This window comes from Nesoenas mayeri (assembly GCF_963082525.1).
Source record: "Nesoenas mayeri genome assembly, chromosome: 2".
Lineage (NCBI taxonomy): Eukaryota > Metazoa > Chordata > Aves > Columbiformes > Columbidae > Nesoenas > Nesoenas mayeri.
Genome location: NC_137543.1, coordinates 29676889 through 29698292, shown reverse-complemented (window position 1 = coordinate 29698292; position 21404 = coordinate 29676889). Strand labels below are relative to the sequence as shown.

Sequence of the window (21404 nt, the reverse complement as noted above, 5' to 3'; positions counted from 1 at the left end):
ATCCTCGTGACACTCACCCTTTACATATTTATAAACATTAATAAGGTCACCCCTCAGTCTCCTCCAAACTAAAGAGACCCAGCTCCCTCAGCCTTTCCTCATTCGGGAGATGTTCCACTCCCTTCATCATCTTCGTTGCTCAATCCCCACACCGCGCTGCCGTTGGGCGGCCGGGCCGCGCGGGGTCGGCAGGGGGCGCTGCGATCCGCTGCCCGTTCGCCTCTGACCGGCTCCGGGGCGGCGATTCAGCCTCAGCGACCCCCTCCCAGCGTTCCACTCCCAGTGTTCCCCTCCCAGCGACCCCGGTCCCGCTCTCGCCAGGCAGCTGCCGGCACGGGAAGGCTGAGCTTGCTGCTCGTGCTGCCGCTGACCACCGAGTGAGACGCCACGATGCCAAATCACATGCGGGACAGTGCCTAAACCACAAGGGTTTAAAAACAAACAAACAAAGCCTAGTGGGTTGTAGGAAACCCTTCTGTCTATGGGGTGAATCTTCTTGCGGCCAATGTCAAGGTGAACGGCGGGAGGGGCCCAGGAGAGCCCGTAGCAGGGCTGGCAGCAAGGCCGGGCGGCGATGCTCACTCCGCTTTACTTTCGGGGGTGTGGCGGAGAGAAGTAACCCCAGAAACAAACACTTATTTCCCTGTCTTTCTTCGCCGCACAACTCGCGGCACTTGCGGAAAGGTGGCTGACGGAGCGGTAATACCTACTTTGTTAGAGCGGTCCCTTGCGCCGTGGCACGGCAGCTGCCACTGAGCCGCTGCCCCCGGGCCGCCCCGACGGCGCTGGGGCCGAGAACCGGCACGGGGGGCCGGGCTGCAGGGGCGCAGAGCGCTGCAGGCGCCTTATCGGCGCCCAAGCATCGGGGCGTCGCCGCCCGTCGCCTTCAAAGCGGGCGGCGGTGACTGCGCGGGCGCCTCTCCCGTCCTGTCCTGTCCCGTCCCGTCCCGGCAGAGACCAGAGCCATGCTGCACTGGGGATACGACGAGCACAACGGTAGGGCGGCGAGGGGCGGCGGGCGGGCGACCTGGGGTGGCCGCCGTGCTCCCCGCGGGGCCGTCGAGGCGGCCGCTGTCGCGGCGGCCAGTGGAGGCCGCCCCGAAGGCAGGTCCCGCAGGTGGCTGCGGCAGCTCCCGAGCCCATGGGCAAGCTGAGTGAGCTGGAATGCTGTCGAGGCTTTGCAACGTCAGACCGAGCAGATTTTTGTCTCGAAATGGTGCAAGGCTGGCTGCTGCGAGAGGTGTTTCATGCGTGCAGCGTTGCCTGCCGGAGTCGGGTGGGAGGTTGGCTCGGATTTGGAAACATTGGTGTGCCTCATTCCCTGTAGGGATATCGTTTGCTGGTCTAGTCAACGAGTTGTGTGTACATATCAAGTATTTATTAGACGGTCACGCTGACCAGAGCTGCTCTACTGGCAGTGACTTTCTGGCTCTGGCTGTGCTCCGCTCTGTTATATGGTGGGAAATACCAGATACTAGATTCAGTTGTTTGAATGCATAACTATGCACCTGAGAGGAGATGCTTTTGGATTTCACTTGTTTCATGGTTTCCTTAATCTTGTTGGTCTTTGAAGTCCCAAGATGTGCTCATCAGCACGCTTAAAGACTTTCTTCTGTTTTGCATTGTAAGTCATGCAAACACTGCTCCTGTGTTCAGACTGGCTCACAAGTCATGCAAGTAGAACTGAAAGTGCTTTTGTAGATTGGGAGAGTCAGCTCTGATAAAGTAAATAGAATAACTTATGTTGTCTGTTATAATACACAGATAAATAAATCACCATGATAGTAAAAGGAGAAAGCTATATATTTGCATATACTAAGGTCTATAGTAGTATGTTTTGTTTATATTATTACTTGGACTTTGGAATACTGTTTGTGCAAGTACTACCTTTCCTGCCTGGTCCTTTTGTTCAATCTTTTCTAGATGGATATACTTTTCCAGAAAAACTGGGTGGTGGTGGATCACAGCAATGTTATCTTATTAGGCTTGTTATCTACAGTTGTGCAGTCTCCTCTACCCCTCCCCTGAAGACATAAATGCGTCTTGTTTTTCAATTTTGTTTCTCCATATGTTTTCCAAGAGTGCTGTGGACTTTACCTGCACTGTCCAGATAAGAAGCTCACTTTCCCTCCCTTATCCTATCCCTCCTCCTTTGCTATTCTCAGCTTCTAGGAAGGGGAGGACACCAGAATTTCTATCGGGGTGGCCCTGGACCTTGCTTGAGGCCCCATTTCTCCTATGAAACTCTGTTTACCAGCTGATAACGTATTTGGGGTGGAGTTTGGCTTTCTCTGTCCTCTCTTGAAGCCCCCGGCAGCAGGGGTGGGTAGTTCCTCATCAGTTCATCCCCTTGTCCCCTTCCTCTCCCAAGCAACTAATGATGAGAGGTGTGGATATCCAACACCTCACTGCTCTTCCCTAGCATCAATTTTATTTCTCAGCTTTTTATCTTCTTATGCATTTGTTTTATTGGTTTTGCTTGTTTATTGTTTCACTGAATAGCAGATGCAGGAGATTGCTTGAGTTCTTGAAAGATGTTGCTCTGCATGGTCCTGAATAGTTTCCCTGAGATTCCTAAGATTAGTTTTTGCAACTAAGGAGACAGAAATAAAGTAAAATTAATTAAGTTTGGTGCAGTCATATATTAAAGTTGATTTCATAAAGAGTTGGAAAGACATCTGCATTCAATCTGAGTTCTGCATTTGTTACTCACAGTGATAAAAGCACTGTTTGTTGGGGTTTTTTTAAACAAAAATTAATTTACCTCTTAGCAGTAATAACAACAACATAAATCATTACGTGCATAAAGTAAACTGTCAAATATTACATATATATGTCTGCATATGTGGTATATCTGGTACACACAGAATTAAATATTCTTCTCTGCTTTGATGCATATATTTCTGAAATGCAAAGAGGCATTATGTTATTTTTATACAAACCTTGGTCTCTATTTTCTTGCCACTGTTATTGCCTCACAGTTTTGATGGTGCTTCTATATGGAGGCATAATACTGAGGTCTTGAAAAGTGGCTTCGGTGTGGCATCATGTGTGCTTTTCTTCATAGAATCATAGAGTGGTTTGGGTTGAAAGGGACCTTAACCCATCATCTGGTTCCAACTCCCCTGACATGGGCAAGGACACCTTCTACTAGAAGGTGCTGCTACTTAGCTGCTCAAGGTTCCTGTGAAGAGGGAAATGTCCTCACCCTTCACAGAAACAGTCCCCTTAGTTAACTGGGGAACTGACTTAGTTAAAAGACAAATTGAGAATCAAGTGCCTTTGGTTTACTATTTTTTAAATAAAATTTATGGGCAGTGCTTACGTGTATTGTGTTTTACTGCAAACTTCTCTTGGTCTAGTTACAACTCGAACACTGAGGTATTTTATAAATAAAAAGGGATATGGCTTCCTTATACTGTTTATTTCTCTAAGAATAATTACATATTTTTGCTATCTGCTTTAAAAAGAAGCACATAATTTTACCCATTATGAATTTCCTATTGTTTTTATTAGAGCTAATATTTTTGTAACCTAATATGCAACTAAATTACTTGCGAACCTAACTTTAAGCATTTTGTATATGACAAACTAGGCAATGGATTCTCTTCAGGAATTAAAGGAGGATGTGATCCTGCAGAGGTCAGACCATATTAAACTAATAAACTTTCTGCATGTAATAGCAAACTTTCAGAAAAAAAAAAAATCCACTTTTTCACCTATGTAGAACCACGGAGTAGTTGGGGTTGGAAGGAACCTCTGGAGATCATCTAGTTGTACTGTATTTATGCAAGCACAGAGGCTCACTGCAACTCAACCAGATGGTGCGATGTCTCTGCTGGGCTTGTTTCAAGTTAATTTTGCCTTTTTAGGAAACACATCACCTTTAACTCCAGCTGGGTACAAAAGTACTGCCTTTAGGTGTTATAGCGAGTTGCATTTCCTGACAAACTCCTACCTGCCTTCCTTATGAGATCGAGTTTGTGAACTGAATTATTTGTGCAATGCTGGTGGGTACCATGAGTAGCGATAGTCTAATCTAAAAGTGACAGGGCTGTGCATTGCATTTGGCAACTCTTTGTCCAAAATAAAGGCATGCAATCTTCAGAGCAGATGATTTATTTTTTTTGTCCTAAATCTTGGTTGCAATAGCTTTTTTCCTTTTCTTTTTTTTTTTTTCCTTGTTTGTTTGTTTGTTTGTTTTTTGTTAAGAGCTTCTAGGTAATCTTCTCTAGCAAAATAACATTTTCCCATCAACAGGAGGGGGTTTCATAAGTTCAAAAACCGGTATATTTAATCATGTTCCTCCCGCAAATTAAAAAATGAAGGGAGGTGAATCAGTGAGTTACACTTTCTTGGGTATGTCTTACAGTACATATCTAGGAAATTAAACTGCACATTATGTTGAGATGGAGGCATATAATTCAGGTCCAAATTCAGGATAAATTTTCACCCTGGAGATCCCATTGCCTTGAATCTGGTTGTATGACATGTATTTGAGCATCTCTTTCAACTGTAATGACTTATTTTCCAACAGTAATACACAAAGCTTGCTTTGGAATGGCAACCCTGGTAATGAATTGAGCCACAGTTTTCGTAGAATTGTAAGAGTATGATGATTCTATTAGATTGCTGGTGGATAATCTATTAAGGAATACCACTTGATATAACTAAGCGGTGCAAAATAAGCTGAAGTTGATTAATCTTTTCTTGTATATTTTGAAAAGTCAGATTTCTGGCAGTCTTATGTTACTGACATATGTTTAATCACCAAAGCAAAAGATTATTTTGGTCATCTAAGCTAAGGACAAGCACAAAAGCAAGTACAATGTCTTTTTAGAACTGAAGTTTATTGTTGAATAATTAGCTAATGCCAGAATCACAGCCTTGGTTCCTCTTTTTGACACATTCATATTTATGAATGCAAATCATTCATATTATTTGCTGTACGATAATTGTTGACACAGAGCAATAGGACAAAGGAGTTAAGCACATAAATATATTTTGCCTTTTCTCAGTTTAGGAATATCCTGAGCATTAAAATTATGTAGCAATAACCTTTTTCTAAGCATCCTAAATAACAGCAGTTAGTTAGGTATAAATGATGGAGTAGTTCTTCAGTTAATAAAATTGTGCATTTCATCTCTACAAGGTGCTAGGACCTAAACACAATTAAAATTTTATCATATGCTAAACTATATGTAATTAAAATATCTAATAGCTTTGATGACTGTTTGTGAAATGAGAAGAAATAAGTTTAAACAACTTTGTTTTTCAAACCAGTAGGATTTTTATCTTCTCTCTTAGAAGCAGTTTGCTTAATGAGTTTAGTTAACAAAGTTATTAACAAAGTGACGTTTTAACAAACTCGAGACTGAAGGCCTTTGCCTTTGTTCTGCCTGAGGTTTGAGGCTTAGGCTGGTCTGTACAAGCTACTCCTTCGCTCTTCCATTTTTTGGTGCTGCCCGACGGCACCCTGGGACGCTTCCTTCCCTGATTTACTGCCCGGGTGCTTGGGCTATTTTACCACCTGTGAGTTTCTGAGCTATGTTCACTCCTTTTGAAGTCAAGGAGAGAAAACTATCTAATAACTTTTGATGTTAGGCTATTAATCACAGCATAATACATTTTAATCCCTTTTTTTGTCGTCATGTTTACTTAAGTGCTAAGCCATCCAGAAAGACCCAAAACAATGGGCTGATTTTTAGACTGAGATCAGTTACTTTCAGTATAGGGAGTTATAAGATTTCCGGTGACGCAGATGTTACAAAATCAGCTTCTGATGCTCATATTTAAGTTTTTCTTATATCCAGTCTCTCATAGGTGATTTATTATGCTTCTTACCCGTGGTAAGCCTGGAGGAAAAACAAGTGCTATGCTCTTTATAATACTGAAAGATCATATGCTCTGCAAACTTTTCCCTTTTCCCTTACCCTCTTTTCCATCCTTAATCTTGTTTGCTGTCTTTACCTTATAGAATATATCCCCCAGGCAACTTTTTTTTTCTTCTATGGCCTCTTTTTGTGTTGTTTATCATCCAACTGTGATTCAATGGTGGCACATATATTCTTGCTGAGGACTCTCTGATGTTTGGTAGATAAGGACACCTCACACATCTCATCAATTAAGCTCTTACTGTTTTAGAATGACATTTGCCATTTTTCTCATATCTGTATTGTTGATTTACAGAGATAATGCTTTCCAACTGACTTTTGGCTTAGCTTGCATGGAGAGAACAAGTTTAACCCGGGATCACTAATATTGTTTAACAGCTTCTTTAGTTTAATTTAGTTTAATTTCTAGCAAACCCTGGTGAATGGTGGTGCAAGTCTGTGTCTGGAAGATCTGGAGGTAGTAGAAACCCAGACTTTGTGCAGGCACAACTGTCCTGAGTGTTTCTGTTCTTTGCTGATTTTGCCTGGACTATATTAGTGTGTGGGTGTGTTGTGACAGCTGGTTTGCAGGGCTGATGGGCTGAGAGGAGGTGATGGGTTGTGCAGTGATGCTCAGGTTACAGACGCTGCCATCAGGCCCCAGGAGAGTCTGCCCACCACTCAACCTTTTCGCCTTTTTTGACATTTCCCCATTTCATTCAGAAGATGTGTTCTCAGGTCTTTTGCAGCCAATGACTAAGGTATATATATTAAAAAAAAAAAAAACCTCTTAAAGCAGGGATTTTGGCTAGAGAGGAGGTAATCCTTAAAGACATGAGACTTGATATTAGCCAAAATAGCATGTCCGGAATTTATTGGGGCACCGTGCCGGTTGGATACAGGATGCTTGATTTGAATGAGCATTTTGTTGGATATGTCTTGTGCGTAGTTGAGTATTAACTGTGAATAATTAAATATCCACCTACTGCATGTGGCCTTGCTCAAAGGCCAAATACCATTAGATACACGGTGCAAGGCAAATAAAGGTGTCCTGAGAGCTGCTGTTGCAATGAAGTGCAGCGAAAGTGGCTGAGTATTTTCATCTGCTTTTTTTGATGCACCCTTTTTGAATTTAGAAGACGCAACCGAGAGAAATTCAAGCAGCATTGTCTTTCATATGAAGCAGGGCACTGCCATTAATTTAGACTTCTCCTCCAATGTGTTGCAGGGCCTGCCCACTGGAAGGAAGTTTTTCCTATTGCTAATGGAGACCGTCAGTCACCCATCGACATCAAAACTGAGGAAACCAAGTATGATCCTTCTCTCCGCCCTCTAAATCCCAATTATGATCCGGCTTCTGCTAAAATCATCCTGAACAACGGGCACTCCACCAGTGTTGAGTTTGATGACACTGTCAACAAATCAGGTATGTTCCTTTCCTGTCATGCTGTGTCTTCTTCTACTGTTTCCACAACAGAGTATAGATGGCCTGGGCAGCTCTTGCTGTTGGGTACGAACTCCTCATAAACAGTAAGGCTTTGCTTCTCCACATGAGAGATTCCTTTTTTTTTTTCCTGTCTTTCAGTATGATACAATGTGGGAACATATTTGGACATGAGTTTGAGGTTGCATTTCTCAGAAAGTACCAGGATTCCCTTCACACAAGGATGGTTTGTTCCACCCCAACCACCTAGAAAGCTCCAGCCCCCCTGTTTGAACAGTATTATGTATGATTTTTCAAGTGCTGCTCTCTCTCACTGCAGATGAATCCTTTGTGTCTCATTACAGGTTCATTCCAACTGAAACACTCAAGTCTCTTATCTGACTTTAGCTGCAGGTTTGGTTCTATATTTTTCCTTTTTTTTTTTTTACAATCCATACCTGGACATGTTGTGTCAGGAAAGAGCCAATACAGAACAAATGAAATATATCCCAAGTGATCTCTTTTCTTCTCTGAAAGTTATTATTATCCCTGTCTTTTCTAGGAGTATGTAGCTTCCTTTTTTTTGCAACCAATAATTGTTATTTAGAAGTTCTCTGGTTTAACACAGTCTTTGTAATGTTAGTGCCTTCATCTTTAAAGCTTTCTCTTGGATGGTAGGCAAGTTAGCACACCTTGCTGTGAAACTGTAGGAGTGCAGTTTCTATGAGCAATAAAATCCTCTTGTGGCTGCGTGAGGCTTAGCTGAGGATCCAAGCCCACATGGTGCATTCACAAGGGCCAAAGCCAGAGGAAGGCTAATTTGTGATCACTGTCCATTAGTCCTGAGGAACTATTGGCTTATAGTGGCAACAGGGAAAGACCTAGATGAAGATAACCTCATACTTTGCTTTCTCTGGACAGTCTTAGTTCAATTCTTACATTTCCTGTTGATACAAGCAACATCAGATGTTGCTTGAAAATCATCCGCTGACCATCAGTGACCTGGTCTGACATGGTGTGTGTCAGATGCCACGAGACTACCCAGAATTAATCTCTGCTTCAAGCCAAGTAGGTGTGGGTGGACCAAAGCACATCTCTTAGAAAAACATACAATTTTGATTTCAAAATTTCCAGCAATGACGAACCTACCACAGCCCTTGGTAAGTGGTTCTAGTTGTTAATTACACTCACAATTAAAAGGAATCAAAATCGCATGTTATTTCTGGTGTGAATTAAAACAAGTCAGCCTTCAAACTCCTTTTCTTAAAAAAGCAATAAACATGAATATGAATACATCAAGAACCTCTTCCACTTTCTAACTCTATCCATGAAGTGACAGAGCCTGAACACAGTACTTATTTCTGCAGGCTTACACCGGTACCAAAGCAGTGGTAATGCAATCCTCTTCTTACTTTTTTCCTCAGGCTTTATCTCCAAGGATATAGTTCGTGTTGTGGCAAAGCACTGGCAGGTGTTGATTAGATAATTAACAAATGTAATCCCCAGTCTCCTTCAGGAGACTCCGTATATTATTTGTGTGGACTAGATTCTTCAGTTCACATATATGGCTTCACATTTTCACCATTATTATGCTTTACTTATCAAAGAATTCAAGTCCCGTATCTGTAAACTGAGTTATTCACTATTTTCCCTAATATTTGTCACTGACAAACTTTATTAGTAATGCTTTTGTTTTCTTTCAGGTCATTGATCAAAAAATACTGAATTTCCTAGGGCCAAAATTTGGCCTCTGGGGCACCCTTGTGAAGTAAGCACTCTCGGCATACGATGATTTTATGAAAAAAAAAAAAAAATTGGTACTAAATACATTAGCATCTTTTAATACTTTATTAACTGACTTTCATATGAACTATTTCTTCACTTTGACCAGAACTGAAACTTGACTGTCAAGTCTGTAACTGTTTGTGTAATTCTGTTTATCCTCTTTGTTACCACATTATCTCCATTCTCTGAAATTGGTCTGTTGATGTTTCAGAGGCCTCTTCTTCCAGCTCTCTTCAACCTTTGAGATACTGATATTTGCCTTAAATAGCTTCTGACTAACTTCTTCCCTAATTACTGTTGGAATGGAAGGGTACCATCACCGTACGATGTGATACAAATACATCATCAGGCTATTTTCCACATTTTTCAGCAGAGGTATTTCGTTGAATGCTGATGCATTTCTACATAATTGTCTTCCCGCAGCCAGTTAGAACATCAGTCATTACACATTTCTAGGATCATTTGTCTCCACGTTTTCACATCTTGAAAGAAGGAATTTGTTTGAGGAGGGCCATTTCCCCATCCCCTTTGTTGACTAGGTTTATAGGCTCTGTAAGAGCATGTTTTAGAGCTGGAAGTTTTAAGGACGTCAGATATTCTTCCCCACAGATAAACACTTCCAGTTCCTTTCCATTAGCCTGGCTGCTTCTGTTAGCAGACAGGCAACTTAAGAAATTCTTCTTTTATCTTTATTTGGTAGTACTTTGTTCCTAAAATTCAGGTTTTGCACTAAATCTAGAAGAGATAAAAATTACCATTGTCCTCCCAAATGGTCTTAATTCAAAAGCCATCTGGTTAAAGCTCCCATACTTTCCCCTTAAAATCTCTATAATGAACCAGTAAACCAGCCCAGTCTAATTCCCAAACCCTCAGAGGAGATATGGAGCCAGGAGAGTGGGGTTATTTGTTTTGTGGTGAATAAGGAATCTTACTGCATTCAGGCTTCTGTGCAGAGATGTTTTGGATCCATCTGTGATTAGCAAAATATGAGCACTTGCAGAAGCAAAACAATAAAAAGCCCACCCATATGTGTGTTAAGTCAAAATAAATGGCTAATTAAGTGTAAGTAATATCGTAATTGTACAATGTATATGTAGTATTGGCTTCATTTTATTTATGTTAGTATATACTCCTTTTCTCAGACCTTATGTAACTGGATCTAGTTGCAAATGAAGGAAAGAGCCTTGAAATTTTTTTAAGCTCCACGAACTTTCCTCCAAGTTTCAAAGAGAAGAAATTCTGTTCACATTATGTTTTACTGATCCTACCCTTTATTCATAAAACCTGTATTCTAAGCTAAGTTTCTTAGTGAATCTTTTATATAATTCAAGAGAGGAAACCACTTGCAAGATAGAAATGTTTTCCTATCTTCTGAGAAATATCCAGCCCATAGCAAGACAAACCTGCTGATAATAACAAACTCTTTAGTGGGCTATAATCCACTAATCTACACATAAATGCAATTTTGAAAGTCAGATTCTGGACAAGTGGGGGTTTCTGCAGTACTTCGAAGAAATGGGAAGCCGTCCGAGTCCACGTTTGAGAAGGAGGGGACCGCCCGAAGGCTGAAGTCTGGTGTGGGGTTAGAAGATGTGGGTTAGGGCTCCCGTTCCTGCGGTGAAGCCTTGTCCTCTGCTTGGGTTTCAGTGCTGACCGGGGGGCCGCTTAGCGGGACCTACAGGCTGCGCCAGATCCACTTCCACTGGGGGTCCAACGACGAGGCCGGCTCGGAGCACACGGTGGATGGGATGAAGTACGCGGCGGAGGTAAGGCTTTGCCTCTGGCCTTGTGACTCCTTTTCTGTTGTGAGAATCATGTTGACCCTCCTCTTCCCACTCTTTGTTCTCCCCCCATTTTGTCGAAAGGCAGGAGGTCTTCCTGAAGTGTCACATGTTTGGTCCTTTCTCAAAAAAAGAATGTATTTGAAAGCTTTGGAGAGGATTAAAAAAAAAGAGTACAGAAGACAAGAGCATGATAAGAGCAAGATTTAATATTCAAGAGTTACCTTAAACTTTGTCTTTCGCTGTCTCTTCCTTGGAGAATATTTTCACAGTCAGCTTCAGTTACAAACCACAGAATTACTTGATTTGGGGCCTGTGCAGTGTAAAATTTATGCAAGACTTAGGAGAGTTGCATCTTGCGGTGCACTTAGCAATGTGATGGTTATGAACCGCACCTGAACACTGGTGGGGTGCCTGCTGGAGGTGCAGCGTTTCGGTGGAGGCAGCGTGCCCCGGGGACAGGAGCAGCCTCTGCTCGGGCAGGGAGAGTCCGCTCCTGCTCTGCCTCCTCCGCGGCATTTGAGTAGTCTGGAGCATAAATTCAGTGTCTGATTCCTCTTTGCAAACAGAAGTAACGTGGAGTGTTTTGATGAAACTGAGGTCTTTAGCAACAAATAATTCAGACAGTGAAGAATTTTCTGGGGTTAAAAAGAAGTAAAAAGTATAAAACTAAATGGTAATGGACAAACAAAAGACATAATACTAAAGAAGAAAAAAAAATGAAATGTATGCACAGTAGTGTGATCAGATTTTACTGAAAATGCTATAAGAGATAATGGTCAGAAAAAAAATCAGTTTTCTAAAATTAATGGGGAAAAGTGACATTTGCAGTGTTTAAAGGCTTATGTTTTCCACAGGAACCAGGTGAGATGGAATATAAAGAATTAATAGAGGTGCTTTAAAACCGTTAAGTACCAAAACCAAATTTCTAGCTGAGAAAATATATATATCTTTCCCATCTAAGAAACCAAATGGAAGGAGAAAATACCTCAGAATTTCTAGCCAGTCTAAAAACCTTTCCGTTACCCGTTGGTTGGGTAACCTTCCAGAAGAAGCTCTCTAGATGGCACTTTGGCTTGGGGATAAGAAACCCAGTATTAAGATCAAGTCTTCTGAGCACTGTTCACAAAAAAGAAAATATCTCAGAAGGAGACATGAAGATGGTTTCAGTGCTCACCTTTATAAGGAAGATGTGTAAGATTTCAAGAAAAAGCATCAACCAAGTCGAAGAAGGAATTAGTGTATAGGTAAAGAAGACTGCAAGGTTCGGCTCCCTAATCCCACCGGGAAGCAGAAGGGATCCATGGCTCCATTATTTATGACAACGTATGGTCTGATCAAGGTCTCTTCACAAGCTGCAGTGACAGAGCGGTGGTAAGACCGGATATATTCCTTAAAGAGAAGTCACAAGCCATTGAGAATGGGGCTGTACCCAAAAGTGTTCCACAGCTGTGTTTGGGGGTTTTGGTTTTGGGGGTGGCGGTTTGGTTTGGGGGAGGATGGCAAAGCTATCAGGGCGGGGGTGTGGGCTGTGGGAATTTTGCCTTTTGTTCTTTGTTGTTTTCTTGGTTTTTTTAAATGCACAATAAAAGTAAATTCTGACTGAGAGTATCTGTTTCCTTTTTGTGTATGTAAAAATGTACTAGTTTAAAAGCTGTTCAATGTAGCTTTTGTAAACTTGTATTAGTGAGTGGTGCAGGCGCTATGAGCTCCAGTATACTGATGCATTCGAGAACGGTTTAGTGAACTGTGTTCTCCTCCTAGTTTAATTTAAGATATTTTTAGCAACTTTCCTTCAAGGATCTGTGAAGCTGTGAGCCAGCATGTTTTTTGTTGTGAGCATACATGTATTATTATTATTGATTTCAGGGGGATTCCTTACTTGCTGGAAGCAATGTTTCAGCACTTCTGAGTCCAAGTGCTTAACGAACATTAATTATACCCAATAACAGCAAGTAACAGCTCTGTTTTACAGATATGCAAAACTAAAACTCATAGAGGTTAGGTAGGGATTGAGATTTAGAGCAAAAATCTTCACACTCCTAGATCTCTATTTCAGCCATGTAGCTGTGTTGCTTCCCATAGAAATAATTTAAAGCAAGTTCCAGCTTTCACAAATTGCTCTTACTTTAGAGGTCTTAAAGTGCTGCATTCCAAAAGTGAGCCTTTTTTATTTTCCCCCATGGATTCGTCTAATTTTAAGTCATTCAGTGGAGCTGCTTTTCAGCAGTCCTAAAGTTCAAAGTCTGACAAGATGGTCACCAATTTTAGAAAAGCCAGTACCATGGCCTGTTTCTGACCTTCTCTTTATATTTCTTTTTGAAACTATGTGTAGTAAGATTAACTAATCACTGAGAACTTACGGGAGCAATTAATGTTTGTGAAGTACTTAATCTTAAGCGCTGTGTGTTTGTGCTCTCTGCAGCTCGGCAGTTGGAGCAATGCTCAAGGCTGGGATGTCCTGGTGCTTCCCAGGATCCAGGAGCTCCTGCTGCAGAACAAGGCCAGGACTTAAAAAACCTGGCTTAGCAGGAGGAGCTGAGGTGGGATGGGGGTAGACATGATGGCGTTTTTCTTTCCCCACCTGGCTAAGTGGTGTTTTTAAGCTGCTTAAGCAATTACCACAGGACAGTTCCAGAATAAAGCATGTTGGAAATGCAAATGCTCAAGCCTGAGATAACCAAGCTGTTTGTGAGTGCCTAACTACTGGTAATCACAGAAAGAGACATTTGGAAAGTATAAAAAATGAAATCTTGATGCTCAGCTTAAACTAAACAAGGGAAAAGGGGTCAGTGTAAGTTTAATGTGTGTTCCTCTGCCTGTTTTCTAGCTATTTATGTGGCTGATTAACGTTACTGAAAGCTTGATTAAGGAAAAAGAGGAGCAAAATGCTAATGACATCCTTGTGATTTACAGTCAGTTTTTTAAATCAGCTGTACTAAAAATGGATTTAAAAGCTTTAGTTATATAACCTTGGGATATCTTGTCTTAGCTTCTCTGTTCAAAATCTGGGGACCTAACAGCAGTTTCCCAGGCACTGTGGTGTGCTGATTCCTGCTAAATTTTGAATAATTCCAGCCACTGGAAATGCTTTCACCATTTGTGTGAACTACATATTTATCGATTTCATTAAGTATTTGCATTTAGAAAACTGGATGGCTCCTAATACAAAAGAGTGAAGTAGAGTATGCAAACCGGTTAAAGTTGTAGTATTAATTTGTGACTATTTGAATTCAGCGGGAGTTGATGCTGTCTGTGTCTCTTGCTTTTCAGCTTCATGTGGTCCATTGGAATGCAGAGAAGTATTCCAGTTTTGTCGAGGCAGCTCGTCAGTCAGATGGATTAGCAGTCATGGCTGTATTTCTGAAGGTAAGAATAGAATGCCTCAACCCACCTCATAAATCTACGTTATGAGCCCAGAGGGATAATGGTGATGGTTGGTGTAATTATCACTAAAGACATACTTGTACAAATGGGCATTAAGTTATACTGTTTCCTTCATACTATTTACTTGCCAATATAGAAAGCTGTGCTTCCTTGAAGATTAAAAATATAAGATTAATACATTTTCAAGTCAATGAGACTCTTCAATTTGGCTAGACTGCCCTCCCTTGCAACTTAAGATGTGGAACTTAATTCAGCTGCTCATATATGGATCCCAATACCTTGTACATGACTAACAGGTTTCTTTAGGAAGGCAATCTGATTTGATTTGAATGTTTCTTTAACAGTTTGTTTCTGAGCTGGTAGTTTCTTCTGAAAAAATAGTAATAAAAAACATCCCAAAACCAGAAACTGGAGAATTTCCTTATAGTTGTTATGTACCTCTTTGCCTTCTGTATCCATTTTAAGATGAAATTAAACTTTTGCAATGGCTTCATTGACTTCTGCCTGAAAAAGCAAATGGAGAATTCACACAACCCATGACAAAGGATAGAGCTTTGGTCAAACCTGTGGTTTCAGCCTGGCTGCCACATCTTCCAGAGCACAGCCAGTGCTGGTGCAGTCAGGGAGACGTTTCAAAGGACTTCAGTAATTCTGTCTTTCCAGTTTACGTCATAATGATTCAAGGAAAGTTTCGCTGGATTTCTTAGCACACAAATTCTCCTTGGGATACATCAGAATGAAGTTTTCGCTGTTTTGAGCAATTCAAATTTCAGATGTAAGCCTGCAACTTTTAATATCCTGCGTATAAAACACGAAAAATGAATTACTTTTGTTCCCCTGCAGTGTAAAGTTTGTGGGTCTGTTGTAGCTGAAATAATTATTATGAGCAGGCAGAATAAATACTGCCAGTGAGGGAGTGCATCTTATTTACAACCGGTACTATTTCTAAGCACCAGCTAGTCACAGGCTTATACTCACAAAATCCATCAGTCAGTTAAGTAAAGCTGTATAAAACAGTTTCATTATGTATTTGCTTTTTGATTATTTATTTTTGCTATTTTTCTCTGGAGCTCAAGTATTTGTTTTTTCTCTGGTCTTAATAGATTGGTGAATGCAACCCTCAGCTGAAGAAGATCACTGACCGCTTGGACACCATCAGAATCAAGGTGAACAAATGTTTCTATAAGAATACTAATATTGGTGGTTGCTTTTGTTGTATTGGTCTTTTTTGGTAATCTGGCTGCTACTCTCTTCACCTTCATGTTCCCTAGTTCCATAGCTATCCATATCTAATTGATGTAGGAGAGTTTAGGAGTATTCTTGTAAGGTTAAGTTGAAAACTAAGCAGACAAATAATAATTTTTATACAATCAGAGATCAGAGGAAAAGGCTAATTCCTCACAGAACCTAATCTCTGACAAATCTGTTGCTATGAGAATAGTAACAGGGGAAGAACATACACTATGGAAAGCTGTGAAAAAGGTGAGGTGAGGAAAATGTTTTCTCCCTTGTTTTGTTGAGTACAGATACAGGGTGAGAAATAACCTATTGTTTTTGTGAGAGAAATCAACCAGACTCACAAAATCATGTTTCATACAGGCACCTCTGGCCTGGTAGCCAGAACAGGGAGAAGTGGGCCTGGGAGGAGTAAATGTGGAGGGGGAGCAGGTGGCAGGAACCTGTGGGGTCACTCTGCCAGTCCCACAGAGACCACGTTGAAAGTCCAACATCTTCTCATCTCTCCCTCCAATTCCCATCTTGTGGTCATTTGTACCTGCAGGAGCCTGTGTTAACATGGTGCCTTTGCTGGCATCCTGCTGGCCAAGGACAGCAGCAGCAAAGCTGTCGCAGAGGTGACACCTCACCAGGAGGACACTGGCTTGCTGCTGCCATCACCCAGGACACTGCCAGCCTACCCAACGGTGGAACAAGCTCTACCTCCTTTGGCATGATTTATCATGGCCTCTTGCTTTTAAACAATATTGCCCTGTTTTTCCCTTTTATTTTTTCCAGGGTAAACGAGCACTCTTCACAAACTTTGATCCCAGCTGCCTGCTTCCCAAGTCCCTGGACTACTGGACTTACTTTGGCTCTCTGACTGTTCCACCTCTTCTTGAGAGTGTCATCTGGATTGTCCTGAGAGAACCCATAAATGTTTGTTCTGAGCAGGTGATTTTGACTTTTCACTGCTATAGAAATGTTGCTTTTATAAGACTTGAAATTATAAATGCCACCCAAAACCAGATTTTTTGCAGACTTTGGCATTACATACCTTATCAAATTGTCAAAGGACAAAATATGTCCATCGTATTTATCCTGACTTCTCGTTGCCCTTCTGTGTGTAACGGGTATTTATTATCCATTTTTTTTAAAGAATCTGCATACTTCAAAAATTAACAATCAAAAATAACCCACAAGGAACTTATGGAAAAAATATGGTTCTGCTGAGACTTAGAAATCCTGGGATTCCATTCAATTTGATTATTTGCAGATCTTGTTCAAAGCTCTTCTCTGGCATTTTTATTTGGCAGATCAACAGTAAATTTCTTCTTGCATTCCAAATATGTAAAACTTGGTGAATTTATGAAAATAATGAAAAGCAAACACAACTGTAATAAGTTGGGTTTTATGTTAGGCTATCATAGGAAAAGTGTGATACCACATATGAGAGGTCTGTGTACATTTCTTGTTAAGCTTTGTGCCATATATTAATGTTGCAACAGTGACACCCAGTGGGCTGATCATCTCAGGTATGAAGAGTTTTTCCCACTGAAGACACTGAAGTTATGTCAGATTATAGCTTCTAATACTGGATGTTGATAAGTACATAACCTGCAATATGTTACAAATATTCTGGGCACACTGTAATCCTTGAGATTTTTGTACCACAGAATTTGTCTCATTCTTGGTTAATATTACCATGCCACGCACTCGGCAGAAAGAGTGATGTTGTGCAAAATGTTAAGACTCTTCACTGAATGGGATGCTTTTTAGTCAGGAGACCTCAAATTCTGTTTGTAACTGATCTGAAGTAATACGTTTGCTCAGTGTGTGCATTTGTCTCATCTGTGTCTCTTCCCCACTTGCCTCAGTCTGGCTTTGTAAGACTCGCTGCAATGTGTAGAGATCTAGGATTGAAACTTTGTGTTAAGATATCAACTTCAGGCCTAAAGACAAGCCATTTTTCAGGTTAAAATGTTCTTATTTGGGCTAATCTATAAATGATATATTCTAAAATGTAAAATAGTATGTGGAAATACCTATGTGTAACAGGTTTAGAGGACATGGTGTTGGAAACAATGTCAAATACACTTTGCTAGTAATTTTTCACGGACTGTAGCTGTATCTTATATTTAAAAGCATAAATATGCTATATTCTTATAAATATAAGCTTGCATATAGCTAAAAGTATTTGTTCTCCATAATGTCCACCATTCCAATTGATCAGTCATCACCATGACTGATACCATTTTGCCATTTAATTTTATTCCTCAAGTTTTATTTCAGGTCTTTACCATTTATTACCTACTTTTTGGTGCACTTTTTTAGATTGAAAGAAATTAAAAATAAATTTAACATTATTAGAAAATCACAGGGAGCCTGAATCACAAATGTTAACTTTAGAATGGAGTGAAGCAAGACAGTATTGACTTTTTTGCTCTTAATGCAATTAAGATGCAGTGTGCCATAAAATTAAATGCTCTATTATAATTGAATGATTTTTGTGCTGTCCTTTGATAACCTAGGAGGGAGGTAAAATGGTATATAGAAGTAGTCAATATGGGACATAATAGAAATTAGAGAAAATACTAAACTTCAGGTCAGGAATCAGACTCAGATTTCCTGAGGTTGACACACGAAGCTCTGATCTTGATTTCTGCTGAGATCAACTTAAGCACAGAAGCTTATGCTGAGGTATGAATAACTGTTTCTTCTGTGTCTTCACAAGAGAAAAATTTGGAGTACGTGTTTAATATATAAGTGCTAATTACAGAAGCTTTCTATATCACCACACCAACTATTCCAGGTTAATTTTGAGTATACTCTTTGCACAAGAAGATGTACACAAGTGCACGTAAGAAATCTAATTTTAGGCACAAAACATTCCAGAAACTCTAAGCTATAAAATCAAATTTAAAAATATAAAAAATCCTGGGTTAGATCAGGTTATGGAAGACAAAGTGTGAATGTAAGAAACAAATAATACCTATGCACAATTTCATTCTGACACGTATTTTGGAAGATTTTCTTGTTAGTCATTGTTCTTCATTTGCAAGGACAGGAATGGTGAAACTGCCATTCCCCATATGCCATAGAAAAACACAGTTCCATTCTTCCCAGTGGAAAAAAGGTAGGCAAGTAGCCTTAATATTTACCACATGCTTTTTCATCAGTGAGGTTTTTCTGTTGAACCTTGTGTCTCTCTTGATTGCAGCTGGCCAAATTCCGCAGCCTCCTGAGCACCGCTGAGGATGAGGTCGCCTGCTGCTTGCTGAGAAACTACCGGCCTCCTCAGCCTTTGAAGGGACGACAAGTCAGAAGGAATTAAAGGAGTAAAGTCAGCATAGTCTCCCTTTGAAACCAAAGGCTGAATTCATTTTAATAGTTAATATACTTTGTGATTTTTAATTTTTTTTTTGGTAAGCTGTTTTAACAAATAAGTGTTGTTTTGTTACTGGTTACCATGCAGTCATTTCTCACAGACAAAAGCATCCTGAGTTGTTGCAGGTTCATCGATATTAACAGGTCTGACTGTGTTTGAGTGCATTAGTTTGGGAGCACTGAGGCGTTGGCGTTGCACGCACGGAGCGCACTGCTAATTGTAAGGGCCAGAATTTGCCACCAAATTTCTGAACAGGATTCCTGATACTAATGGCAGTAAAGGTTGTTCTGGGATTATTGCTCTGGTCTCTAACATAACATTTATCTTCTATATAAGACTTCACACTGTAATTCTTGAGAAAAAGAAGATATTTCAAGGCTGATATAATTTAATTGCTGACTTTTGCAATACCATGCTTACCTTCCTATAAAAAGCAGTAATGACTAACAGCATTTAGGTAAAACAGATATTTGTGTGATCCTATAATTCTGACTGCTTCATAGCAGTAATGATGTACTGATTGATTTTCTTTTAGAAAGCAAACAGTGAGGCTTTTGTATATTGCAGGATCATGCCAGCTGGTTTAGGTATTCCTGAATTCCACCACAAATAGTGATGAAATTGTCCTGAAACCTGAAAACCGCAAGGTGGAAGGGCATAGAGGAAGCTGTTCCTATATCCACTCTGCTGCATTTGATGAACAAGAAGGGACTGTAACACTATATCCACATAGCATCAGACTTGTACCACTTAGAATCAGGGGCAGGGGCAGCTGTTGCTCCAGGCTGTTTCATACGAGACAAGTTGCACACTGCAGTGCAAAACACATACTGAATACCTCACATTGTGCAGTGGAGCGCAGCACTTCTCAGATATGTCATGTCTTCTAGGTGCTGGCTGATGTTCTGCTGGCATAGCTGAACTTGGGTGTTTGCACGGATATTCCAAGACCAAAGACAGTAGTTAGAGCAAGCCAAAGAAATCAGTCAGGCTAATATCTAATAAAAGATCAGCCCTCAATAGCCATGTGTTGAAATGTGTGTCTTTAAGAATTGACTGGAGCCTGTGTCTCTCTCAGGAGCTTTTGTTATTTGAATATCATTGTTTGTTTTGCCCCAAATTTATTTTTATTATTTTTAATGAACATTCCATAGGATATAGCTTAGTATAGGATTAGATTTAAACTGTGAGAACTACATAGTGGAAATCATTGATACCAGAAAGAGGCAGCTAGAGGTTTCATGGGAAGCAACTACCACCAGTCTGTAGTACTTCTGACCAACTCGTCTTCCATGGCTGCTCTCCATGAATTTGCTTGTTTGGTTTTTTTTTCTTTAATAAGTTTTGTAGACTGTGCCTTTTACCTCAACAGGTCTTTTGATCTTAGATAGACAAATATGAGAGAAATCACACTCAGAATTGACTTTATATACCTTTTTTATAACTGAATAAATTAGACATAGAGACATAGATATTTTAGCTTAGTTTAAGGTAGGTGGACTTTGTTTTCTCCTCCCCAGAATATAGCTACTATTGCTGCAAGGCCTCACAATGCCTTCTGAAGGAAAGGACACAAATATACCATGGGAGAAATAAAAGGCATTTGGCAACAGCAGCAGGTACGAGTATTAACCAAAAGGGAAAAATCTGCAGACACTTTTTGTTTTCTGGCAGAGGGAGAAGAATGCAGCTGAAAAGACCTCAGGCTGGTTCTTTCTGAATGAGGATGATTGCAAAGTGTGCATGGAGAGGAACAGGAGTGTGTTGCATGTTTTCACACCCTTTTTTAGACTTAGTGTTGGATCTGATATGTTTCTCTGTCACATAAGTAACTGGAGAACATGAACAAAATGTTTACAAATTGCAGGAAGGTGATAAAGTTTGTTTGACTCAGAAGATAAAGTGTTAAGGCTACTGATTCATAGCACAAATAAATGTTTTACATGTTGTTTACATATTGAAAACAGTGGAGTTGATCCAGTGTTTTCATATTTACAAGGATTTTATTAAAATAAAAAAATGGATTTTATGAATATGTCTTGTATTTTCTGTTGAAGAAATTGAAGTTTCATAGAGAAGGCTGCAGTTTTATAACTAGCACCTGCAGCTCTATTTTTGGAAAAAAATGTCACCCTCATTTGAAGTCTGTCTTTGGGCAGTGTGGTACTGGGTATCTTTTTTTATGCTCCAAGTAAAATGTCTTTGGCAGTGGTAAGACATGCAATCAATTGTACATGAAGTTTCTGATAGCACTTTTTCAAACTATTGAGAATTTTTATAGCATTATGCAAATAAGTTTTAGAAAAATACATCATTTACAGTAATTCCCCTAATGGGGAGATGCTGTGTTCATGTTAGGTTCACCTAGCATGGTACTGCATGGTACTGAAAGCTAGTGGTGGCATCTGAAAGCAGCTCCACGGAGAGGGATCTGGGCGTTCTGGTCAATGGCAAGTTGAACATGAGCCCACAGTGTGCCCTGGCAGCCAAGAGGGCAACTGTGTCTTAGGCGCATCCAGCACAGCACGGCCAGCTGGACAGGGAGGTGATTG

The 21404-nt window shown here is 40.4% G+C and overlaps 1 protein-coding gene across 1 annotated transcript; it reads left to right on the top strand.

The window, feature by feature from the left end:
- Window positions 1–749: 749 nt before the first annotated feature.
- Window positions 750–20885, top strand: LOC308053471 (carbonic anhydrase 13-like). The gene is made up of 7 exons (XM_080364352.1): window positions 750–996; window positions 7102–7299; window positions 10729–10847; window positions 14136–14231; window positions 15353–15415; window positions 16263–16418; window positions 18685–20885. Exons 1-7 carry the CDS (start codon window positions 966–968, stop codon window positions 18796–18798), a joined length of 777 nt encoding a protein of 258 aa, XP_080220478.1. The 5' UTR covers window positions 750–965; the 3' UTR covers window positions 18799–20885.
- Window positions 20886–21404: the final 519 nt, after the last annotated feature.

What these genes read in the sequence shown, in the direction of transcription:
- LOC308053471 (XM_080364352.1), top strand. Translation starts at nt 966, where the DNA reads ATGCTGCACTGGGGATACGACGAGCACAACG. An exon ending in GGGATACGACGAGCACAACG is followed by an intron (nt 997 to 7,101) that starts GTAGGGCGGCGA and finishes AATGTGTTGCAG; the next exon opens with GGCCTGCCCACTGGAAGGAA. An exon ending in TGACACTGTCAACAAATCAG is followed by an intron (nt 7,300 to 10,728) that starts GTATGTTCCTTT and finishes CTTGGGTTTCAG; the next exon opens with TGCTGACCGGGGGGCCGCTT.